Below are 26917 nucleotides of genomic sequence, written 5' to 3'. Positions count from 1 at the left end.
TTATCTTGCAAATGCTTTGTGTTTTCTTTCTCTCAAGAAATTCAAGGACATTGACACTTGATGTTTTGTTGTGGATTACTTCTTGTATGCATCTGCGGTACAAATAAACCACTTATCTCATAATATGTAGCAGTGCTGCTGCCTTGACATCCTCAAATAACTTCAAATAACATGTAAGATGGGAGGCCAATTATTTTGATTTAATAGCAAGGAGAGTAGAAATAGAACAAGCCTGAAAAGTGACCTACACAGCATGTACCTACAGTATAGATACCTGTAGTGTCCCTACTGTGTGTTTTCAAATGGTGATCTTTTCTGCCTCAGCGTCCCATCTTCCCTACATTTAGAATTTCTTCTAACCACTTGATTCACACTTACAAAGTGAAGCAGTTCAACTCCCAGATTTCTTCAGATGTTTTATTGAATAGAACCTTTTAACATTTTGAGACTGCAGAACAAATTAACATTTTAAGACTCAAGACTTGGGCACCACACCAGCACTTGTATCCAGGCTATGGACAGTATGTGAAGGTCTGAATTTGAAGGTCAATCAGCCGTGGCAAAGCATTTAGCTTAGCGGCCACGGTGAAAAATGGTGTAAATAACATCCTTTCAAATTAATTCGGGATCTCAGGGATTCTGGAGACTTGGATAATGCCGGCCAAACTGTGTGGAGCCATTTTACATTTTGTTTTGGTTGTTGTTGTTTTTTTATAGGTTTCAAAACAAGTCCCCATCCACTTCAGTTGATTAGCGGAATGATGCAACTCTGTTTTCCTGTGAAGCTCCAGAAATTTTTTGTGGACTACAAAACTTCGCCTGACTTTCCATCAGCATGAGGGTGAGTAGATAATGACTGAATTTTCATTTCTGGGTTAAACTTATCCTTTAATTTCTCTTGTTCATGACAGGGGCACAGACGAGGCGCTGTTCGTGGTGCTGAAACACAGGGAGGACAACAGGTTGGACCAGGCTGACTGATGCATCATCCATGACTCATGGCAGAGGTCCATTCATTAAGTGCTTCAACTGAACCAACGTGCAGGGCTAAATCCAGAGGACAAATGATTTGAGTTGTGGATCTGCAAACTATCAGCTGCTATCAGGATCTGTAGTCTGGAGACATGGCTGCGAGATAGATGTCCTCCCATATTGCTCTTGGTCCTTGCCCTCCATTACAATGACAACCTTGCAGTGTCACATTTGGTTGAACTCGTGCTTTCTTTCCTGGAAAAACGCACAAAGCCAAACGTCCCTCAGATGTCTGATTTACACAATACAGCTGATGTTTTCTGAAGAACATGAGCCGCAGCGACAAAATGCGGGGTGCATTCAGCGATGAAGGCTGCATGGCATGTGTGTCGGCATATATGTGACAGTGCATATATATATATAGATATATATATATATGTACGGAGAAGCCGCCTGCCTGTTTATTATAAGGCCACCGTGAGTGCAGTGCGCGGTGTGGACTGCTGGACACGATTCTGCCGTTTGCACAGAGCTGTGACGCGTTCAGATCACCAATGCAAATGAGACTGACTCCCTCCTCCTCCTCCTCCCCATCACCTCTCTCTCTCTCTCTCTCTCTCTCTCTCTCTCTCTCTCTCTCTCACCAAAACACTCACACATACTGTCTGTGCTTTATATCGCCGTGCCAGCCTTTCAGAGCGACGGAGAGAGAGAGAGCAGAGAGAGAGAGAGAGAGAGAGAGCTTATATAACACCAGCTCTGGGAAATGCTGGAGAGCCGAGGAGACCTTCACTGGACAGTAAGCGGGGAAAACAGCGATCATATCGGCCATAAACTGATAAGTGACGGCGCGACACAAGGATGCCGGGCGCACCGCTCCGCCGCTGAAGGTAAGGCGCACGTCCACACACCCGCTACTGTAAATGGTGGAGGCAGAGAGAGGGCTTTTAAGATGGAAGACCTCGGATTCTTAAATAGGTGACTCGTGTTTACTCTCGCTGTTGATTCATTTATCTCCCAGCCTCGCATCCATCCCGCCACATCACAAAAAAAAAAAAAAACAGACAGGCGAGGGTATTTCAGGACCGTTTCGACGTGATCGGGAGTGATTTTTATGCGTAAAAAATCGGAGTTGAGCACAACTTGGGCACTCGGACTTGATCTGAGGCTGTTCATTGTGCAAACTGTTGCTTCTATCCTCGGGAGCACTACCGCACCCCTACTTTTTTTTTAAAAGGGGGGGTACAGTGTGCTTCACAAGACTGGAACGGGAGGCCTGAGATGAAAAGTGGAGCTGAAGGGCATGACGGTGTGTGACGGCCACCGAGACAACCGGGCATTAACGGGTATCATCGGATGTGAAGGGAGAGCTACTCAGGCTGTGCGCACACATGGGGACCTGTAGACTGAGTGAAACCATCAGAGAGGGGCTCTTACAGGACACACACCACCGTGACAGAACACCCGGAGAGACAGAGCACACAGCAGAGCGGGTCACCTCACTGCTCCTCCACAGTCAAAGTGTCAGGCTCCATGAAACACTTGGAGCACTTAGGTGTTTTACAACCCAGTCACTCAGACATCTTCAACATCTCATCTTTGCGTGTTTTTTCTTTCACTCATCACTTATTCATCTCCCCACAGATGAGAGAGATGGTCTGCATACTGCCATGATAATCCCCTTTCCATAAGCACCCATAATGCGCTCTCTCCAGACAGTTTTTCTTTTTAATCACATGATGTCATTTCACTGTGATAACTGTGACACTTATTAGATTAGGTCATATTTATTTTAACACCGGTAATATCTGCCAGCCTCACAGTCTTACAGTGCAGGCATTGAAGAAAATCTCTGCATTGAAATGGAATCCAATTTAAAAGCCATATCAGTGAAGGTGGTTGTATTTTCTGAGTTCACCCCCTTTTTAAAAACAGATTAATGTGACAGGAGACACAATCCCCAGTGCGCAGCTGTTACAGGAATTACAGGAATTGCAGAACGCAACTTGAGGCAGAGTTCAGAATTAAAAACAAATGGCAGGAATGAAGGCAGCGAAGCAGCAGACACCGAGGGATGTGTTGCAAGATGCTGCAAGACAGAAACACGAGCCCATATGTCAACATGAGCTGTGCATCTAATCCGCCAGGCATATAGCCTACTTCCCTCCCTTTGATTGTGTTCGCATGGAGAGAAATACACTTGTGCTTTAAATCCAGCTGCTTGTGTTTTTTTTTTTTCTGTTTTTGTGCCTCAGCTCTCCCCCCAAGGATCATCCTGGAGTCAGTGGCCGCAGCCTTGGATATTAAATCCCTCTGTTGTGACACATCCATTGTTCCACTGCTGCTATTGGACTGTATTGACCAAGGACCAAGACACAATGTCTGCAACATTGCCAGATGCTGCAGGTCTTTCCAAGATTATGAAGTTGTAAGTAGGTTACAGATCTCCTCACTCCTAATCCATGAAATGGCCTTCCACTAAGGTGACAGACAGGAAGCAGAATGGTGGCGCCCCTCTACAGACTTCACTGCCTCTTGAAGCGGGCTCAGATGCTGCTACTCTGCCTGGGCATCGCCTATCTGATGGCAGGCAGCATCCTGCTCCTGCAGCGCTCCAGCATCAGAGTAGCCCAGCCAAACCTGGCCAGCCTGCCGCCGCTGCTGTCCCTCGCAGCACCGCCTACCGCCCTCAGGACCACAGGCCTAGGCGTGAGGGCACGCTCCAGATGGGCCGCCATTCAGCCAGTGTCCGGAGGGGGAGCCAAGGCAGGGCGACACTGGCCCGCTTCCCAAAGCCTCGGGGTCCAACACTTGCATCGTCGCTGGTTTCACAGTCTGCTGCCAGAGAGTCCAGAGCAGAGAGTGTCCCTCCACAGGAGCAGCAGACATAAAGGTAAATAACTGCACACACATACAGCTCTTTCTGTGAACACACTCAATGAATACAACTTAAAAGTCAGCATAATGAGTTAGATTTGTCTCCACACGAGATGGCACTGTCAGTCAGTAACTTACCTCTGCAAAGGCTCAACAGTCCCCTTTAATTCAAGCAAGCCTAATCCAATACCAAATTAACCCTATTTAAATCCCTTACATCCAGATGTTTTATTGTTGTTGTAGTCACTCATAAATACCAGCCATCAAGATTTGTGCGAAAAGTGAGAAGTAATTCCTGGATCAGTCCCTTCGTCCAGGTCTGCATCAAAAGAAAGAATAAATAGACAACTTTTTTAAATTCCCTCTTATTAGTGTTTCCCTGTCGTATTACTGTTGCTTTTGGCCATTGCTGTTGCCGTTGCTGTCAAAAAGACAGCGTTAGCAACCGCTTACGACCTGGCTACTGTCCAAAGCAAAAAACAACTGTGAAAATCAATACTATGAAAAGGCAGAGTAAAACACAAGGCAGGCTTTGTTACTTACTGATCTAGTAGAAAGAATTCTGGTTTTGAACCATCTCAAGTGGTGAGGGGAAACACATCAGCCAGGGAACAGACTTTGACACAACACCGGAGCTCTTCATTGAGTAAACGCCCGCCTGTTCACTCTTGTTTCATCTCAGTTTCTATCACTCTCACTCTTCACCTTCTCTGCCTCCTCCATCAGCCTCCATCTTTTTCTTTTGCAGTGTAGAGTTTCCACAGTCATCCCAGTTGTTCCACCATTACCTGGGGATAGTGACCAGGGAAAATGATGCTTCAATAACAATAGCAGATATCCTCCTTTTGTGCCCTAATATGTCCTTTGTTTCTTGTGGGAAAATCTACCTCAGCAGCAGACTGAATAGTGTGGTGAAAGTGAGGTTGAGAATTTATACGCAGATTGTGCCATTTTTATTTTTTTTACAGCCTTTACACTGGAGACCCATCCTCCATCCAAGTTTTGTGGAAATCAGTTCTGTAGTTTTTGTGTAATCCTGCTGACAAACCAACCAACCAACCAAAAACAGTTAAAGAGTCACCTGTACTTAGTCTTAAACACCTCGATCTATAACTCTCAAATCAATATAAACTGACGGCATGTGTGTTGTGATTTCCTCTTATATAATGCAGCACAAATGAGGGTTCAGTCAGGAATAACTTGGACTAAAAGGTCAGAATAGTCAAACATTGTTGAAGACAGATCAGGGCGATTGTAGAGGAGATTGATGCCAGGCAGTGTGTAATATTGGTGCACTAAATAGTGGATCGACCAAAAATCAACATCCGAGACTGTAACAGCCTTCATAACCAGCAGGAAAATGATTAGAGATAAGATCATTTCCACATCAAAGGTAATGTTCATAAATAACTACTTATATGTGGTTTTAAGATCAAAATTGATCATGAGTCTGTTTTATAAATGAGGCCACAGGCCGCTGCTCTTAAACACTCTTACTTGTAGCTTCATTAACATCAGCTTTTCTTATAGCCAGCAGGCGAAAGAAGTAAAGCGAGGGCTGTTAATGTTAATACGTGACCACTGGCCACTGCTTGGCCTATTTACATCAATTAGTGTGCCAGAGAGGCGTTACAACATGAAAGTGATAGTCTGCGCTATACTGTTTTCAACTAGCTGACCAGTATGATGTGATGCAAAATTAATGTTATTCTTCACCACAGACTGTAATAAATCAGAGATGGATCACGTCTAATGAAGTCTGATGAGACAGTAAAGTGCTTTAACTAATTCATCCAGCTACTTGTTTGCTTTTCCAAAACACACGGACCTCCAATATGGCTGCCAAAAGATATGTTACCTGGCAGACTGTGGCCTCATCACAACATCTAATGTGGTTCTTCAATTCATTCGCTGACCTTGTATATGTGTAGCCAAGGTTGTGCACTTCTATCGCCATTAAACAAAAGCAGATATCATTAGTCAGGGAAAAGCTCTCGGCTACAACACTGCCGTGCTGTCAGACACAGAGCTGTGGAAGGGAGGATATGAGGGATTGAAATATCCTGGTGAAGATGTGTTGACTGAGACGGCGGCTTTTCTGGTGAATAATATATGAAGCCGCAAATATACACGTTTATTTTCTATTTTGTGACTTACTTTTTCAGCTCAGATGGCCTGGAGCCCAGGTATTACATTCTGCACGGGGCTCTCCACTCACAACAGGCTTCATTGTACATTTATGAACAGATAATCATGACCTTAGAACATTTAGAAGAGCTTCATTATACATTTATATGACATTTTACGTGTGGGTGCTTCAGATCTTGTAGATGAGGGATAGTGCTCACTGATCCTCTGAAAACCAGAGGAGGAAAAGGCAAGCAGGAACCAAAGTAGTTCTAGGAAATAAATTAGTAATTATGGAGATAAAAATGATATAATTTCTGACTTGCTCTCTGTTAAGGAGTCTTCACTATTACTTGAGCACTTGAAGATCCATGGAGATTTAGTGTATTGTTGAAGAGGCCTGTCAGTGCCTTCGCAGCCTTTTGTTGAATTCATAAATACAATGGAATTACCTCCAGTGGAACATTTGTTCTTCCAGCTCATTCTTGAAAAGCATCCTACAAGAGCTCTTAATCCCTTTTTTAAACAGACACTACATAACTGCTCAGTCACTAAGTAGGCTCATACAGATGAAAAATGTTGGAGGCAGGAAGGAGATCAGTTTCAGCAACAGCCATCTGGCAGAGGTTCCTTTTAAAAAGTATTACCCAGGACTCTGAATTAAATTACCGAGGTCTACTGTACCACACGGCCAGGAGGAGGAACTGGTTGAAGGTTTCAAAGAAAAGCCAGGACCAACTGTTGGTGATGTCATTCATAAAGCACACATTTAAACAAGAGGTGTGTGCATTTGTCAGTTTCAAAAAGAAAAGATCAGCCAATTTGTTCATTACGTTGACACAGACTTAATCAGGAATTGTTCTGTTTCTGTTCTATTCACTCATGTTTTGATAGACACTTTGAGAAAACAGCACAGCTGACCTGGTTCTGTCCAAAGTTTGATCAGTACCTCTAAAGCTCAGTAGTAACACATTATATCTTGTTTGGTTTATCCATGTATTGGAAGCACTGCTCCTAGCCTTGACTGTACTGTACACTTCTCCACTGTATAACCCCAGATAAAACCACCGAGTGGCATTTTGACACTTCAGATTCTGCACGTTTTAAACAATAAGGATGTCACATGTTAGCTTCAGAGGTTTGTTGCCTTTAGACGGAGCCAGGCCGTTTCTTGTCTTTATGCTAAACTAAGCTAACCGCCTGCTGACTGAAGCTTCATACTTCAGTACAGACATGAGACTGGTATCAGTTTTCTCACCAATCTCTCGGCAAGAAATAAAGCGAATACTTGTATTTCCAAAATGTCACAGTTTTCCTTTAAAGGTCCAGTGTGGAGGATTTAAGGGGATCTACTCACAGAACTGGAATATAATATAATAATGTAGTCATTAGTGTAGTGTGTTAGTGTATAATCACTAGAAACTAAGAATCATTGTGTTTTCCTTTGCCTTTAGAATGAGCCTTTAATATCTACAGAGGGAGACGGTGCTCTTACAGAGTCCACCATGTTTCTACAGTAACCCAGAAAAGACAAACCAAACACTTGCTTTAGGGAGACACTTTTCATGTTTTATTTGCCACCATAGGGGAGTATAAAGTGAGGGGTATTTAGTTTTCAGTATTAAGCATCCACACGACTAGATGCCACTTAAACCTACACATTGGACATTTAAGTCAAAATCAGGTGAATCTGCTGGTTCCAATTTCTCAAATGTGAGGATTTGCTGCTTTTCTCTGTTTTATATTACTGTAAATCAAATATTCTTGTTTTTTTATTGTCGATCAAAAACAATCTGAAGTCGTCATCTTGGTCTCTGAGAAATTGTGAGAGGCATTTTTCAACATTTAATCAAAACACACTGTATAAGCCTGTCCGTGGATTAATGAAAGTAATAGCTGCAGTCATAGCTTCAACGTTGACACAAATGTCACATATGATTTCTGATGCGTCAGAACCACACATCCACAGTTTTAAGTGGTTGAAGAAGCACTTACTCACACAGTCAGTAGACACATCTTACCAGTAGTTGGGTAGGTTTGGAGTCCAGATCCAGATCTCGCAGCTGAAATCTCAGGACTGCAGCCCAACTGATAGAGTGCTTGAGTCTAATACCAATTTAATATTTGAGAGTTTTAAAAATCTGGTAACAAATAATTCTCTACAGTTTTTTAACATAACTACATGAAATAGACAAACATTTCTGCAAAGAATCCCTTAAAGGTCCAGTGTGTAGGATTGAGGGTGATCTTTTATCTTCTATCTTCCTTGGCAGAAATAGAATATAATATTCATAATTATGTTTTCAGTAGTGTGTAATCACTGTGCTTTTGTCAGTTTAGATTGAGCCTTTCATATCTACAGAAGGAGGTCCTCTTACACGGAGTACGCTATGTTGCCGTGTATTCTTAGCGGCCACAGTAGGGGAGGGAGAGACGAGGAGTGTTCAGCTGGTCGCAATCTACAACCTCATCTAGATGCCACTTAATCCTACACACTGGCCCCTAAAGAACTGGGATCACTATATAAAAAGCAGGACAAAAATTGTGTCAAAATATACTCATTAGTGCTCTCTGGTGGACATAGCAACACTATAGCCAAACATATCCTAAACATGTCTTTGGTATTCTGTACTGCAGTTCTTCTATAATTATTAGCTGATACATACTGTATAACTATGATGTGCTGATGAATCTACCCTGCACTATAACGGGGTTCAAAAGAAAGCAAAAGTAAGAATGAGAAAATCATAATATGCTAAACTAAAGAATCACAGCTCAAGTATCTTGCTCTGTGTTTGAAAAATAATATCTTTAGTTGTGTAGTTTAATATTCAGTCTTTATGTTTTATTTGTATTATTTCATCTTCATTCCATCTTTATACTTTGACACAGTATGAAGCAGTTATACAGTATTACATTTCTTGGTGGGAAGGTTTGCACACTCATTTCCAGTTCCAGATATTCATAGATCCAGGAGGCCTACCTATTTAAACATTTTATAGTAAAAGTGTGAGATGCATACCACTTCGGCTGGAAACTTTGTGCCTCGCAGGGATGAGTCACAAATTCCTTGATATGTAAAGTACATTTCAGTAGTATTACACGCCCTGAGAAGAGCAGAGGGATCAGAAGTGAGAAATATTACAGGGGGGACACAGTAGGAGCCACATTCTCCCTCTTCATAGTTTTGTGAAGTTTCTGTTGATTCCCCTGCAAAGTTTTAGTGTAAAAAAGAGGTGGTTATCACTTTATTGTTTGAGGTTTTCTTACCGAGGCCTGTCTGAATATTGTCCTCTGACTGCACAGCCACTACAGTCCAGATGAGACGACCTGAGTTGATAAAAATGCAGATACACTCATCTGAGTCACCTTCACTTACTCCCGTACGGCCACAGCAGTGAGCTTAACAAGCAGCAGACAGTGTTGTGGCGAGTGCTTGGCAGACTTCTTTTCCCCTGGGTGATGCCTCTCAGGCTACATAAATGTTGCCCTACCTTATTGGTGAAGGTTGTTGAGGCTGTACACAGATTACCTGCAGATACTGCTCAGTCCTGACACTGACAAGACAATAATTCCTGAGTAAAAAAATAATACATCTTTATTTTTACATAGAGTGCTTTGTTTGGTTTTGGAGATAAATTAAAACTCAGAAAGGTAAAATGTATAAGAAGGTAACAATACAAACTCAATTATTTGATATTTTTCCATAACTGAACAAACGAGATGTCCTCAGAGGGGAGGACGGTCCCTGGAACAATGTCTGAAGCCAGAAAGACGGCTGCTTAGAAGGTTCCATCAAATATAAAATATTAAAGAGGAGGACATTGTGTTGTCCTTGGAGGCCAGTTTGTTTATTCAGTCATGAAAATCAATCAATAAAGATTTTTCCCTTCAGACAAAAATTTCTTTCCCGAAAATATGTAGTGTAGAGCACTTTCATTACGCTCCTGAAAAAGACACTGGAACTGAACATCCGTCCGTGATAAACCAGTAAATCTCTTCTTTGTTGGCAAATACAACATTATCAGAACATATCAGATGTTGCAGATTTGTTGCAGTTTACATGTTTAAATCACTTTTTTATTGACAGTAGCTAACGTTAGTTGAAGTCGGCACCAACATAAACTAACGACCGTCTTCGAGCACAACGCAGAGGTTCCACAGAGCTCCTTTAACAATGCAGCATTTTCTATTGTTTCGTTACACTACATGGAAATCACAATAAACCGTTTTATCACAGTTTGTTGGATGTGTTTATATTTCAAAAAGTGGATTTTTTAAATCTTTGAAATGCTTTCCTTTATATTTCATCATCATAATTATTATTAATGCACATTAGCCTTTGAGGTTTAGGGAGGTTTGCTGCATCTTTGAATCTCTGAATTTCTTTATGTATCATGCAAATATTAAGGGATTTAAATATTCTCCATCCTTCTCCGTGTGTCCCCGCTTCTGAAACCAAACCTTTGCCCCTGGCCATTGTATATCTTCTGACAGACTCAGAGAGATGTGTAGTCACTTGGTATTTAGGGTTTCTCAGTATGAAAAACTCTGTTGAGATGACCCTCTGACCCCGGCTTGGGTCACTCTATAGGTCTTGAGACCCTCTGTGCAGTGGTGTTGATGACTCTCCTCACATCTGTGAAGACATTACAGACCCCGCAGCGAGACTGTGAACCCTCCTCAGCCCACTTTAATGGACACACACGGTGCACATGCTGCCTGCGGCTGAAGCACATGTCCTCATACTTGGTCATCATGTCATTAGCCTACTCCATCCAATCCTGCGGGGAACAATCAGCTCCAGCACAGCCATCTGTCTCAGTGTTTAAGAAAGCGACAGTGTCAGACCTAAGTGCAGTCATTTCTATCATGTCTGGGAATCCGGGCTGCTTCCCTCCATTAACCCTCAGCTCGGCCGCCTGGGGCCTCTCCTTCACTTTGATTAAAGCAATGACCTGCCCCTCTGGGCGGGTGAGGGGGGCGGGGTGCCTCACCTTGGGTGATGCCTCTTGAGGTGCTTCCTGCCACCAACTTTGGCAGCCTCAGTCTCTTGGTGCTTTTAGGCAGCTGCTGCTGCTCTCCAGCGTTTGTCTCCTGAGGCACAGGCGGCCGGTGACTCAGCCTCGCCCCAGCACAACAGGCTGGACGGGCTTCAGAGGACATCGTAGACTGATTGAATCACGAATTCGATATGGTGATGCTTGGCCTGCCAGAGATTTCACAGTCCATTGCTTTCTTCCATCTTGTCTGTGCACCTTGCTGCCACATCTCTTCAATCCTCGTGGCATGTTTCTCCTCCAACACTGTATAAATCCTGTCTTTGGCCAGTTGGCATCAGTCTTTATTTTGCTGGTAGCAAGCATCAAAAAACCCTCAGTGTCCTTGAAGCCTTTACAACATCTGCAGATACAAAAGGTTTGTGAAATAAACTTGAAAAACCAACACTGAGGGATTGTCTGTATGCACTCCATGCACCAAAAGACAGACTTAAACATACCAGTTCAGAGCATAACACTCCTGAATGAGAAGGAACATGGAGCATATAACCTAAAAATATAACTGTCTCAGACCCAAGGGGCGAGATGTAAATGAAGTCTGCACACAAAAGAAATGCATATGCTTCCCTCCCCGCTGAGACTGGTATTTATAAAGAAGACTTTTATGTGTCAGCTGAGCAGAGTTTGATGTCGCAATGTGGCGTAGACAAGGATAACATCAAAGAGTGAATTTGGGTGACATTTTATATGGAGCTTTAATCTTGTCAGCACATCATAATAGTCTGTCGTACTCTATTATGCATTACATCCTTCTTTCTACAGGGCTGATTTTATTCTAGCTCAAGTAAATAAGATTCAGTGTAACGCAGGACTAAGAATAATCTACACTGGGTGATAAATTAGGCTTCATCATGTTATAAATTAGTTGGATATTATGGCTCACAATACATGCTGGTGTGTGTAATTAGTGTGAGTAAGTGATGACGCAAAGACTGCTTTGGCACTGTTTGGGGACGATGCCAGTGCCAGACTAAAGACAGAGGAAATCTGGTTTATGTCCAAATCAAGTTAAAGAGGAGAGTGTCAACATCCATTTACAGCTAACTGTGTGCAGTGTGCACTGTGATATCTCTGAACCAAGCCCAGTCAGATTTATTGTAAGTTTTTCTAGAAGTCATTTCATTTCTTTCTTTTTGTGTAAATATGCTCAGAATCTAGCTTAAAGAGGCTCTATGTAACAATCTGTAGCAGTTTACATGTATTAATCAGTTTTTTATCGGCTATATGTGAGCAGATTGTAACGTGGCGTGAAGAATGAGACCTTCCCCATCTCTCAGTCTAGAGGAGTGCCTTGTTTCAGTGCCTCTCTCCGCTCTGCTAATAGAGAGCAACAGTAGCTAATGTTAGTTTGGAAGTGGAGTCTGTTAACATAAACTTACGATGGGCTATTAGCTCAACACACAAGTTCCACAGAGCCCCTTTAAAGAATTAGCCAGAAAATCATCCCCTTATTCAGAGTAATTCATGTTATTAGGGCTGTAAGTGATGATTATTTTCATAATCAATTAAAATGCCAATTAGTTTGATTGATGAATGATTTAGTCGATAAAAAGGCCCATTACTACCTCTCAGCGCTCAAGGTGACACTTTCAAATTGCTGTATTTTGTCCAGCTAACGATCCAAAACCCCCAAAGATATTTACTTTACAATCAAATAAAACAAAGGAAAGGGACAGTGTTGCCAGAACTGCTGAGAGAAAGAAGCAACCAGGTCTATGGAAACCAGCCAAAAACAAGTGACTTGGCTCTAAAAAAAAAAAAAAAGGCCAAAACAGGCAACTTTAGCTGATTTAGAGGGAGAGAGAGACGCCATGTGATCAATTTATACTGGATGTACAGTATATGTATGAATATACTGTATGTAAGTATAACATTTCTATAATGAACTTGAGGTAACAGTAATATATTACTTTTAACAGTAACAAAGCAATATGGCCCATTACTATTGAGACTTCTACAATATTAAACTTACTATATCAGGTTCCTCATTATCACCTGTGAAAATGTTTTATTTGAGAATCCACGCGCCTCACTTCTGCCAGTGGGTGACAGGAGTGGGGGGAAATGCCAGCATGGTCATTAAATGTTACATCCACTTATGTTTGAAACTATTCACACCACAAAAATTACAAATACCAACATAAACCACCATAAGTTTATTTTAATTTGCGATTACCAATATTTATAAGCCAGTTTGTCATAATAAGCAGACTTGGCAACCCTGGAAAAAGAAGTAGTTCCTCATTTGAGAAGCTAGAAACAAAGAATGTTTAATATCTTTGCTTGAAAAATGACTTAAATGATTAACTGGTTATCTAAATTGCCAACTAGTTGATTCATTGACTAATGAAATGAAATGTTATTGCAACAGAAACACACTTTTCAGTCTTGATGGCATTTTCTGAGCTCCTGTCCAGGGGACTTTTCAGTCTGATTGGTTTTCTGTCTGGATTTTCTTGACACTTGCAGGAACCTACATCGGCTGCTTCCTGCACAACGCCAGCGATCGAGCCCTGGGAGGAACCATGCTTTATGACCTGCGCAAAATGACCAGTTCTCTGTGTCAAGACACCTGCTCAGAAAGGTAATGCATTTGCGGCGGACTCCTGTGAAGGGACCACAGAAGGCCTGCTGTTTGAGTAAAAGCTTTGGATCTCAGTCTCCTCCATGAATGCCTCCTGTGTTCGCAGCCAGCGGAGAGCCAGGTGGCTGGATGACAGTAAAAGATGAGGGGGTGGTGAGAGAGAGGGGAGAGTGAAGAGCAGGCCAGGACAGAAGGCTTGAAAGGAAGGAGGGGAGGTGTGTATGTGTGAGAAAGCTTAATGAGCTGACTAGAGCAGTTGGTGAATAAGTCAGAGGTTAGATCTGTGCCTTCCTGTGGCTGTGGGGTGAAAACGTCTGATTGGGTAAGTGTTAGCCAGATTTGCAGCGCTGAAATGACGCTGCAAGAAAACGTGGAAAGGCAGGTGGATTTTTCAAAGAAAAATCAAGGAGTGACCCGCTTAAATTATTCCTTTTAATATCCTCAGAGTAGCCCCGCTGAAACAGAGCAGCAGAGGACAGATGGATGCAGTCAGACTGAGAGTCGGAGCTCACATCTCAAGCCCACAGAGCCCGCACCATCCCCCACCCCCCCCACCCGCATGGAAAGCAGCCGTGCTCGTTACCTGAGCGGGCCAATTACCGCGATGACTTAAAGTAAAAAGTCAAGGCAATTTATGAAGAAGCTTCAAAGGACACATATGAAAAGGTCAATTTTGATGAGGTCTCTGTCTGTCCCAAGGAGGGAGGATAAAGAAAGAGGATGACTCACAACAGCCTTGATATGTAAAGTACAGATCAGAGGTGACTGCAGTTCAGCTGGAAAAAGGCATTACACAGTCAGACAAGTGCAGAAGGAGCAGTACTGACAAATATCACAGGGGATAGCTACAGCGCACTGTAGATTTAATGCAGGGAAGTTTGAGTTAAGTGATAAGTTTGAAATGTTAGCTAACGTCCTGATGGGATGGCTCAGCCCGAGGGCAATGGCTTGAGGTTATGGATTGCCCTCGGCCAGGGCAATAACTTTGTCTATCTGTGTGTGTGTGTGTGTGTGTGTGTGTGTGTGTGTGTGTGTGTGTGTGTGTGTGGTTAGTGGGTACCAGTTTGCAGGTCTGGAGTATGGAGCGGAATGCCACTGTGGGAACCGGATCAGTAGCCCACGGGCTCCTGAGGAGGATTGTAGTCTGGTGTGTCGGGGTGAGAGGGGGTCTCCCTGTGGCGGCGTGGGCCGCCTCTCCATTTACAAGGTGGAGGAGCAGCTGCCAGGTCACAGAAAATGTGAGTCGACTTCCCTCAGGAAACAAACAGGACTGTAGGCTATTTATTCTCTGCACAAGCTGCTCTGTAGGGGACTTCACAGGCGAGTGAAGAAATGACTGAAATACTGCAACTGAAATTCTCAAACAATAAATCAGTAGAATGTGATCAGTAAAAATAGTTCACTCAGCACAGCAGAATGACTAACAATATCAAAGGGTGAGTGTGCTCAAAAAAGACCAAGACCAGTGTAGAAGTATAGCTGCAAGCTGCCATTAACGGGCCCAAGCACTGTAAACAGAACAAGAGAGCTTGACTAGCTCGAAGAGTTGACAGGGACTGGACCACCCTGGTCCAGATCGGTCCATAAATTCTACGTGTTCATTCTGATGAGTGACAAGTGCTCTTGATAACATTCTTTTCCCACTTCAATTGCATTCACGCCACAACATCCCTGTCGTTCGCATCATCTGCCCCCTTAAGTGGTTGCCAGTTTGTTGCATTTGCTAACGTTGCTAACACCAGCTAGCTAACATTGATGTTGCCAATGTTTGCTAAAATGAACGTTGCTAATGTTAGCTAGCTAACGATAACGTTGCTTACACTAATCGCTAATGCTAGCTAAGGTCAGGCAGTACAGTCCACCGGCAACTACCAAGACCTGGATACCATGTGATACCAACAGCCTTATACTATTAGCTGACAAACCTTGTTAGACGCTGGAACCAAATGTCTGAATTCTTACACAGAGATAAACAAAACAATCATTTTGGATCCAACAAATGTTTTATTATTATTGATTCACAATCATGATGTTTTTAAGGAGAAGAGACACTTTTATTCTGCACTTTTTCCACAAGATCTGTAGTTCAGTCGGGGTCATGCCTATGTTCCCACAGCCCAATGGTCCCACAGCCCTATGTTCCCACACTTTTTGGGTTAGGGAAGGGGAAGAGGTTAGGGTTAGGGAAGTGGTTAGGGTAGGAGCATAGGGCTGTGGGAACATAGGCATGCTCCCGTTCAGTCAGGACCACCTAACAAAATAATCTAGATTTACTTGCACAAGTTTCATTTGGTAGTATGGTACTGTTCTGGGACCCCCTGCTCTTCCACGCGCTTGCGTGGAAAGCCTGAGGCAGGAAGAGCACACCTTCCTGCCCTTCATGAGCCATCATGAACGGCTTAAACAGGGAGCGCAGCAACAAAGAAAAACCCAGACAGATGACGGGAGGAGCTGGGGTGGAGGTGGGTTGCAAAAAAGCCAGCAGAGGAAGCAGCAAGGGAGGTCGGGCTAGAGCGCTCTGAATGCAATTTCCCAATAGGAAGCGGGCAAGGGGAGTCAGCTGAGCCATTAGCTGATCTGTTGGTGTTGACAGCTACGCTGTTGATGTTGATTTAGAGCTTGACGTCGTGGCCTGCCAGAACTAATGCTACTGTACGCTTGATTTGTATTATTTAAAAAAAATATTCTACACAAAAATGACCCTTAAAATTTGTAGTACATATTTGGACTAAATTCAAAATGCAGGAACATTATCCAGGATCAAATGGATGTGTCTTATATGGATACATTTGTCTGGACAAACAGAATCCAGGAAAGAGTTGTGTTTTTTAGAATAGTTCTGAGGTTCAAAAGTCATGGGCCAAAACATAAGTTTGTTCCTACATCTGAACAATCGGTCTATTTGTTTGTTTGTTTTTAACTGTAGTTGCTGTGATGGTTGCTGAGACCCAGGTACTTTAAGGGCATAAGAGGAAGGATAATCTTCAGAAATATGAAAGGGTTTCAGCAGCGTCACTGCTTAAACCCTAATTAATCCTCCTAACAAGTATCAGCTGTAAAACCAAAGCCTGATATATCTTATTCCTTTGTGCTATAGAGCTCCATTGTTGCGCAAAACCTATTAATAACACATCAATGAGTCACACTGTTGCAGTAGGTGACATGTTTTATTACTGTGAACACACACACTATAGTTTATTTTGACTCAATCCCACACACACCTGCTGCTGTCAGAAATACTGACCAGCGGAGGGGGGTCCTCACAGTTTTTACCACAGCATCCTTCCATTGATTTTATTGTATTTGTCCCTGTTTAGTGTTTTACAGTATATATTATACTACTGTACAGTGCTTTGCGTGGTGTTAAGTATGTTTCTTCCCGTTCACTTTGGTAATCACCATGGAAAAAAACACTCAACACAAACATTGTTTCCGGGTTGATGTAAAATAAGGTACATATGAAATGACAACACTTGTTAGTAAATGATATTGGCCTATTCTCAAATCACACTGAAAAAGAAAAAGAGCACTAAGTGTGTATTAATGCACAGCTGAAAATAGTCCCCAACAATGTACTATTCCATACTGCTCAAAAGTACAGTTCCCAGCCTTTCTTTAAAATGAAAACAAGACTCATTTAATGTTTAATGTTGTCTTCAATATACATGATAAATATTGTGTGTATATATATTCATTATAATGAATCATGAGCTCAGAGCAAAGTGCCACAGACATACAGAGAATCTCCAGCCCTGTGCTTCACCAATCTTTGATGTGTCGAGCTACATTACTTCTAAGATTTTTATGACAAAGATGTTCCTAATATGAAATGATTACAGAAAAAGGACAAGTGGAGCTGTCAGTCTGAGTTATGAGGCTTGCTGTATTGTACTCCCACATCATGATTTTGGCCAATTTAACAGGTGCATTTTTGCCTAAAATCCTGCTAAGTGCAACTTTACATTTGATTGATGACATTTGTTGAAGAATGTCCTCTGAGGCGAGTGTGCATGTCAGGATACACACTGTCTGCTTGTCGGCCTTCTTTTGCACTGGGAATGTCACAGAAAGCTTGTGATTTCCATTGAAAAGAACAAGATATATAAGATAAACATGTCAGTATAGCTGTTGTGACTCCACTGTTGTTGTTGTTGTTGTGTGTTTGCCTTTATGATCCAGAAAACTGCCTAATAGCTACACGAAGCAATACTGATTATACATCAACATTTCTCTTCAAAGGAAAATGTTTCTGTTTTTTAAATTTTTTTTTTTAGATATGCATCTAATTATTGCTGTTGGCAAGGTCAATGTGTAAGGAGTTTATATCATATACAGTATTAATATTCATGATTGAACGGTTCAGTGTCTCTGGAGAATTGCAGCTGAATTGCAAATGTATTATATGCCAGAATTCAGCTGAGTGTGGGAATGTAATTAGGGCAGAGATAAAGATTGGTAATTTAAATCCAACCTGATGTTGTATAACGTTGTTTTTGAAAATCTGATCATTTATTTCTCAGAAAAGCCTTGATTTGCTCTCATCAGAGAATAAATGAAAATACGTCCTAATGCTGGTTAATGCAGCTGAATCCTACAACATCTGTCTCTGTTTTTCTGCCACTGGTGCGCAACTTTTTTTCTCATTTGTATTTTTCTCCTTCCAGTCAGAAACGTTCACTACCGCGGCTGCTTCAAGATGCCGAAGAACACCATCAGCACCTTCCCCATCTACTCCTTTCAGCCCAACCTAACCACACAGTCCTGCATCGAGACATGCACAGATAAGGTTTGAATCAGTTCTCTCAAATTACAGGCCTGATGATCTCTGTAGTGTACTGGCAGTTTTCACACGTGGGAGCAGAGTGTTCCTTGGATTTTGCAGAATATTTTAGGTTTAATGTGCCTCTAATGAGAAGTAGACAGTCTGGATCCTGCACTGAGACCTTACTGGATGCAGCAGCGTCTCCTCCCAAAACTGAAATGTCTGGTGGAGATAGTGCACATCGTTTGGTGGTTACTACATTGTGATTAATTCACAGTGTGGTGTGTGTGCTTGTGTGTGTGATTATGCATAACTTTTTAAGTAATTCTCCCTGCAGTGTCTGTCTCTGCGTTGACATTGATCATTTTGACCTTCTGTCACTGGAAAAGTGAGAAAAAATAATGAACAGAACGAAGTGTGGAGAGGGGGATGTGATGCAGACTCTCCTGCTGAACTGAGCTGACACATCACCCCTGAGTAGAAGAGAAGTCTTAGGAGAGAAAAACAAGTGTGATGAGTCACAGAAAAACACGGAGAACATTTGTGCTTTTGGTTTGTAGGAGCTCCCGCTGGCTGTGTTCAGGAAGCCCCACTGTTTCTGTACGTGGACATCTTCTCTTTTCAGTCTCAACCAGCAGTCTGACAACCAGCAGTGTGTGGGGAACTACACCAGCGCCTCTACGCCACCAGCCTCCGCTGAGCATGAACACTTCCAAGTGTATCACACACCTGTGCTTGGTGAGTCTTGTTATACAGATACAACGCTGTGTCAATCAGCTGCATGCGACAGGGTCTGATAAAGGAGAATTCTGGTATTTATAAACCCCTATACTGCTTTAACTACATGTTTTGGTGTGTAAATGATTCATACTTAGTTTTGGAATCAGTCCAGTAGATCTCTTAAGCTGGCAGCTCCGAAACAGCTGAAATGGCTGCAACATAATCCTTAGGGGCAACTCCGACTGTCAAAGTTACATCCATTAAAAATGCTTGTCTTTGCCACTGACAGGCCGAGGTTGTTATTCTAAGTGACTGACGACATTACAGAAACAGTTCCTACAGACATGGACTGTGTTGTTATATAATAAGATCCTTTTCGTAACCAGAAGTCTCGCTCTGAAATACTGTGAGGTGAGCTGTCACAGTTTTTGCTTCATCTAGATCGTCAAAACCAGTTAAATATTGAATCAATCACTCACTCAATCAATCTTTATGTGTAAAGCGCTCACAGCAAAAGTCATCTCATGACACTTGAGCAGAAGCAGACCCAAGCCATGACTTTGTAAATAAATCCTCTCGCTATACTCTAAACTCCTCTCTCCAACTCCGACTCACGTCTCACCGTCGTCTTCCTGCAGCAAATCACCTTTTTGCAAGATTTCATTTCAATGAGACCTCTCCTTGAATGAGGACTTGTGTTTCTGGCAAAAAGATCTTATTATCTCACAAAAAAGGTTGGAAAGTTATCATTCACTCAGAATAATAACCTCAGCACTTTCAGTGGGCTTAACTTTGATGGTCGCAGTTGCCCCCAAGGATTTCACTGCAGCCGTGTCACTGCTGAAGTGATCAACTGGACCGATTTCAAAACTTTTGGTTAAATCAATCATTTACGCCCCCACATATGTAAATATAGGGCCCAGGTTTTTTTAAAAAGAGCAGAAATCTCCTTTAAAGCTCCAATCATGTAAAGCCTCGTTCTAATTGGTTCAGCAGAGGGAGATGGGACAATGTAATAATTAGACCGTGTCTGTATTTTTATTCTGCCATGTCAGTAATTTTTATGGATCACGCACAGCACTAAAAGTTCCAGCCTCTCTCCTCCTGTAAAACGGGCCTGTAAAAATAACCTCTGATAAAGCCGGTGCATTCACTGACCCTGTCCATGAATATTTTGTCGTTTGCTTGGGGGAACAGTTAGTGCATGACTGTGGAAGAAGTTGCTCCTGAATGCACCTCAAAAACTGGTTCAGAGCCAAAATCTCATCGCTGGTCCATATTTACTTTCACGCCTCACACTGTGTCAAATAGAACTTGTTCTGTGTGAAAGTGAATCCATTTTGGGATCTCTGCAGCCACACTCTCTGATACATTCTGATCGGCTTCTTTTTATGGCAAAAACTGGCAACAACAACTCTGTCCTTCTAGACTCCAGGTGCAAAGAGAGGATGTTTCTGCCTCAGAGATCCAGCTCCCTGGTGGCTCTTTCTAGTTTTCCTGGTGCAGGCAACACCTGGGTACGGCACCTGATCGAGCTCGTGACCGGCTACTACACTGGCAGCTTCTATTTCGACGGCACACTGTACAACAGAGGTGAGGGAGGCCACTTCAACTCTGTTCGAACGAGCTGTTTGAGTGAGCGCTCGTTGAAATATTGCCTCGGAGCTCACCGTTATTCATTCATTTATTCATTGGTACCAGGTTTCAAAGGAGAGAAGGACTACTGGAAGAGTGGCCGCAGCATCTGCGTAAAGACCCACGAGAGCGGTCAGAAAGAGATTGAGATGTTCGATTCTGCCATCCTGCTCATTCGAAACCCTTACCGCTCCCTCATGGCCGAGTTCAACCGCAAGTGTGCCGGACATTTAGGACACGCCACAGATGCACAGTGGAAAAGCAAAGGTAATACAGTCCAATCCAATACGACGTAAGAGTGGAGTAGTTTATGACTGTGCTGAAGGATACTGTAGTTACTGCTGCATAATGTCCTGCTGTTGATGTCAGAGCAACAGTACACCACAGAGCTCTCTGTCACTGTGACTCTGAGTGCATCATGGAGCAGTTAAGTTCTCATCTTTACAGTATTACAGCTTTTACACCATGGTCAGTAACATACTGTACACACGCTCTCTGAAAGCTTTTCTATAGAGTAGTTCATACACATTCAGTCATTCCTACACAGAAATCACATCAGCAGTCAGAAGAGTTTTCTTCAGGTTAATTTTTAAGTTGTGACAATGCTTATGGTCTCTTTAGGTTTAGACACAAAAACCATTTGGTACAGGTTAGGAAGAGAGCATGTTTTATGAGTCGCCATCTGGAAATTGTCCCAAAGTCTCATCAAAATGTCTGGTTTTGTTGCCAGTATCTAAAAATATCCAGCAGTTGGCCACTACAGTCTCCTCTGCCTCGTGACATGAAAGCAGTAGGTGCGTAAATCACCTGTTTCAACACGATATGGTATTATATAGATTGTTTGGACAACAATATCAAATTTACAGATATCACAACATTTGCCACAATTCTATTTATTTTTGGCTGGATTCAGTTCTGGGGCCTGTGATCAACATGAGACATATCATCTGCCCACTGCACATCAGTTACAGAAGAAGCTGCCAGCTCGTCTTTTCTGCTTTTGGCCATAAAGAACAAAAGAAGTTGTAAATAATTGTAACCAGCTACGTGCAGTAAGTCTAAGAGACAAATGTTTTTTGCTAGTCATCATTATTAGCTTAAGCCTATGGCATTTTACATTGCATAAATTAGCCTAGCGGCTAGCAGACTGTTTCTCTACTCACAGCTTTAACAAATGACGTGTCTTCTTTATTTCTACTTTTTCTTACTCACCGTTGGTTTGACTCACTGCCTCTCCTGACTGAACCCCACAACTCTGTGTCAGCCTGCATGAACTGTTGAAACAGATCAGTTGATGTTTTCAATTGATCATTAATAATAAAATCAATGGATTGGTCTGTATCGATGGATCGTCGCATCCCTAGAAAGCAGCTCTTATACACGTAATGTGAATGTGATATGACCCATACTGTTGAAATGTAACTATGGTGAACATATGTGTCCTTTGCAGAAACATTACATGCTGGGAACTGGATTGTATTTAAAGAATAAACATTTTCTCACTTACTCTGCCTCTAGTGATATCTCACCAGGCAGATAGTTTGGGTTTTATTAGTCCAGGTTTTGACATTTGTATCAAAATGAAGGTGAAGGGAACTGTTTTTGTGGTGCTCAGGGCAGAGAAAAATTATATTCAGAAAATGAAACTATAAGGACTTGGCTTTCCACTGCGTCCCAGTTACTCTGCATCAGCAGATTACAAAGTCATTTTCACGTTTGGTTGCTGATGAATTACCAGTTGCAAACCTCACTGTAGGTCCTTTACTGTGGTCTACTTGGCTGTTTTTCTGTGTCTGGTTGTGCTGAAGGGGCTGTTAATGTTATTTCATCTCTTGATAGTTCTGGGCATGTGGTGCTCACAATTAACTTTACCCAGTCAGTGGAGGGGTAAACATCCTTTTTCTTACTGTAGGTTGTTGTTTTTTCTTGGTCTGTCCAGTGGCATGGATGCTGTGTGTCTTGTGTGTTTTGTTTTCTGTAAATATTCCCCCTCTGAGATGCAGGCTGTTAACCAGAGAATGAATGCTGTCACAAAATCAGCCTTTTAAATGAGTTCCCAGCTCTATTAAAATGATATCATGGAATGTAAATGGTCCCAAACAAAGTAAAGAGATTTATAGAAAAATCTGATATTTAAAGTCGTTAGCACATGGTGTTGCAATGTTTCAGTAAACCCACTTGAATGAGCTTGAAACACAGACATTTAAGCAAAGATGGCTGGGCCGAGCGTTTTCTGCCCCAAGTAACAGATTTTCTAGGACTCTCGGTATCTTGTTTTTTGAAAAAGTTTCATTTAAATTTGAACAGCCTTGCAGATAATAAAGGGAGGTAAATTATAGTTTCTGGATTTCTTGAAAATAAAAAACAATGCTTTTGTTAGCATATTCGCTCCACACTTTGGACATTTGTCATTTGTCACTTTGGACATTTCTGATATCCACTTTAACTGAAACAAAATAACTCGTCAGTAGAGGATAAATTGTTTCATTGTCAAAGAACACAATATCACACTTTCATGTTGTAACTTGAATTTGGTTTTATCTATTCAGATGGTATAGGAGGCTTTTAAACATGTAGAGGCTGGATTATGAGGAACACGAAGGCTGTAGCCAAGAATAGGGAGAGGTGTGAAAGATAACACAATTGGCTTAACTGAAGAAATCAGAAGAACAGCAGCATGTAAAGAAATATTTCCACTAAAAGACTTTGACTATGAGAAGGATGATAAGGCAGGCAAAATATTCTCTCTATGACTGAAACAAATGGAGAGTAGGTCCTCCATTCCTGCCATGATGACAGGGGCTCTCTACTGTTTTAACGTAATCAAATAAATTTGACATTTCAAAAAGTATTATTCAAATCTTGACAAGTCTGAATGTAAATACAGCTCAAAGGAAGTTGATGACTCAACACTTTGTTTTGCCTGTGTTTAAAGAAAGTGAGACAGAACGTTTAGAAAGAGGAGTCTCAGAGTCAGAAGCAAAGGCTGCAATCAAAATGTTGTCTTCTGGTAAAGCAGCAACAGGGAGGATGATTACAGTATTTAGTTTCATGTTTCAAGATGCACTGATCCTCTTCCTCACTTTGCTATAGTCAGTCAATGCTGCACAGTACGAGTTCTCCTGTGATGTCTCTGTTGCGAGGACCAGGCAACGACCGTTTGCGGATGAAACATTTTTGTCTGTGACATACTGATTATAAAGTGTTTACAAAGATGCCTGCAATCTGTCTTGAGAGAGTGGTGTCATCTTTAATTCATACGGATCAAGTGGGTTTCATCGGTGGCCTTCACCTCCAATAACATGAGGAGACTTTTCATATAAATGTCAAGAGCCACATCAATTCAGCATCCAGCGCTGGCAATATCATATTTATTTCATTCATTCATTTGTTTATTTCATTCATTCATTTTAGCTTTGGTACATAGTGTACTACTATAGATAGACATATAGACATAGATTGTACTACTGATTATACCTCACAGTATGGGCAGGATCCTGGATATGTTCCAGGATTTGTGAAGTGTCCATTTAAGATTCACTGTGGCTACTTTCTGTGCTCCAGAGCTGTACCTATGTAACATTCTTTACTGTTTAATGTCTGCTACTAAATCAACCTCTGGAAGTCTGAGATGTAAAGAAAGACATTCTCAATATGAGCAGTATTCCCCAGAGGGAATGCTATCACTCAATTCAACAGTTAGCATAAGCTCTAACAATTATATTTACACATACTGTTTGATGAAATGTCTAAATTGAACAACTGTCGTCTCTTTCACCTGCAGAATGGCCAGAGTTTGTCTCCAGCTACGCCCCCTGGTGGGCCTCCCATGCTCTGTGCTGGCTGAAGTTTGGGCGCCGCCTGCTGGTGGTGCATTACGAGGAGCTGCAGAGGACTCTCCTCCCACAGCTGCGTCTCATCACGGACTTTCTGAACGTCACTATGACAGAGGAGAGGCTGCTTTGTGCCCAGAGCAACCAGGACGGCCATTTCAAACGCTCGGGGGCTCAGCGGCCCTCCTTTGACCCATTCACCACTGACATGAGACAGATGATTGACCCCTTCATTCGTACTGTTGACCAGGCGCTGCAGAGCAGAAACCTTAGCAGACTTCCACAGGAGTACCTCCCCAGATGATGATCTGAAAAGGTCATAACATTAGTCCTTTAAATGACTGGTCCAGCAGGGGTCTGAGAGAGACAAGTTCTTAACAGAGGGCTCTGTGGGGAACAGACTGGTTGATGTAAGTGGACCACCTGACTCTTAGATAAGCCAGACGCACTGTGAAGAGTCAGAGTTATGGAAACACAGCGAAGGTCACTGGAGAAAACATGACAATTCAATGTGAAATCCAAGGGTGAGCAGTGATGAAAGCCTCGGGGCAGGGACTGCCTCTCCGATAGCCGCAAATACGACGAATACTCAGAGAGGATTTGACGTGATTTGTCGGCCTGCAGAGTTTGGATTATCTAGCAAAGTGCCCGACTGCACAAATATGACTGTTTAAATCCAGGATGGACTCATTTTTGGGTTGAAGAGGGTTTTCTGTGGCTTTATAATTTCACTTTAGTACATATATTGTGTTTTTAGCATACAGTAAAGCCATCTTAATGAAAATTACAAGTCATACTAACATAGATGACAACCACAGCATTAGCATTACCCAGGTTCCTCTGATTTTCTGTGGAAATCCTCATGATGGATAAAAGCCTCAAAGCCGCTACATGTGGCTGTGAGGACCGACTGCACATGGACTCAGACAGATGTTTTGTGCTTTATGCTTTAACTGTAAAGAGATCCAGCTGTTTCTATGAGTATTTCATTTCATTAAATACTTTCACTTGTTAACACTTGAACTGTTTTTTACTTTGCTGGACAGGTTGATGCACTACAGCACTATCTCAGCAGGTTTGTGTATTTAGCTGTTAGGCACTTTGTCAGAACACTTCCAATGTAAAGATGATGTTCAGATGGTTTGTGTACACAGTGTGCGGCCTGTAACCACAAACAGAGGCTAAAAGAAAGCAAACATTCACGTTCACTGTACAAATCTGAGCGAAAGAACCCTGTTCTGACTCAGATATCGTGCGTGTCGGTGGTAGAATGTAACTAAGTACATTTTTGTGCTGCACTGAAGTACAAATTCAAGGTACATGTACTTACTTGAGTATTTCCATTTTATACTACCTGATACTTCTATTCCACTTCATTCTAGAGGCAGTTATTGTATTTTCTACGCCACTACATTTCTTTGACAGCTACAGTATAGTTACTAGTTACTTTTCAGATTACAATTTTTCATATCCTCTTCATATCTTTTTTTGAAAACCACGTGTCTCCAAATTTGGTGGTTTTGGATTGGAATTCTCATGATAGTTTGAAGGATTAAACAACAATACGTAGTAATTTATATTTAATGTGATTTGGTGCCCTCAATGTTTTTGAGTTCAACACAACTGTCTCGCATGTAAACACAAATCCAAGGTTTCTGTAACATTTTGTCAGATGTAATGAAACGTCACATGCTAACTACAAAAAAAACTCGGCACGTCTAACAACAAATCTTTAAAAACGAATGTATTGAAGTCATCATGAATGCTCAGGCATTTTTTTGCCATCCGACAGTCAAAGTTTACACAAGCGCCGCACACAACTCAGAGCAGTAACAGCATCTAACCTCACCTATATTAGAGACAGTAACACCTGGCTGTCACATGCTACTAGTTAAATACTTTGCTAACAGCCAAAGATCAAGCCAGTGCAACAACACAAGTATAAGTCCAGCTCTGTGTCTGTCTGCAGTGTTTTATTTAGCGAAGCTGTCACCAGCAACAAAAACCCAGTCTGAGATTTGGTAAATGGATTTTTCTGGCATTTCTATAGCGCTTTTCCAGTCTACTGACCGCTCAAAGCACTTCACAACAGTTGCCACATTCACCCATTTACACACACATTCACACACTGATGGCAGGGTGCCAGCTGCTCATCAGGTGCAATTTGGGGTTCAGTATCTTGCTCAAGGACACTCGACATGCAGCTGGGGGAGCCGGGGATTCAAACCAGCGACCTTCCGTTTACTAGACCACCCCCTCCTGAGCTACAGCCGCCCCCGAGTTTCGCTCTTGTCTCTTACTCGGTCACTGTGTTTTTTCCCTCTTGGCTTCCATCATCAGCATCCTC

General features: G+C 42.2%; 1 protein-coding gene across 1 annotated transcript; it reads left to right on the top strand.

Moving 5' to 3' along the window:
- Positions 1–1615: 1615 nt before the first annotated feature.
- wscd1b (WSC domain containing 1b) lies at positions 1616–25585 on the top strand. The gene is made up of 9 exons (XM_084373312.1): positions 1616–1862; positions 3228–3865; positions 13506–13620; positions 14674–14858; positions 18285–18406; positions 18943–19120; positions 20531–20695; positions 20804–21004; positions 24522–25585. The coding sequence occupies exons 2-9, from the start codon at positions 3475–3477 to the stop codon at positions 24872–24874; spliced, it is 1710 nt and encodes a 569-aa protein (XP_084229438.1). The 5' UTR covers positions 1616–1862; positions 3228–3474; the 3' UTR covers positions 24875–25585.
- Positions 25586–26917: the final 1332 nt, after the last annotated feature.

This window comes from Pagrus pagrus, assembly GCF_965226575.1.
Source record: "Pagrus pagrus genome assembly, chromosome: 14".
In the NCBI taxonomy this organism is placed as follows: Eukaryota; Metazoa; Chordata; class Actinopteri; order Spariformes; family Sparidae; genus Pagrus; species Pagrus pagrus.
Note: the sequence above shows the minus strand (reverse complement) of the source record. Positions and strands in the feature narration are given on the sequence as shown.

Excerpts from the sequence above, each read along its gene's own strand:
- wscd1b (XM_084373312.1), top strand. The coding sequence starts at position 3,475 with ATGGTGGCGCCCCTCTACAGACTTCACTGCCTCTTGAAGCGGGCTCAG. Across the intron at positions 3,866-13,505 it reads CAGGAGCAGCAGACATAAAG|GAACCTACATCGGCTGCTTC; the intron begins GTAAATAACTGC and ends TGACACTTGCAG. Across the intron at positions 19,121-20,530 it reads GTATCACACACCTGTGCTTG|ACTCCAGGTGCAAAGAGAGG; the intron begins GTGAGTCTTGTT and ends CTGTCCTTCTAG.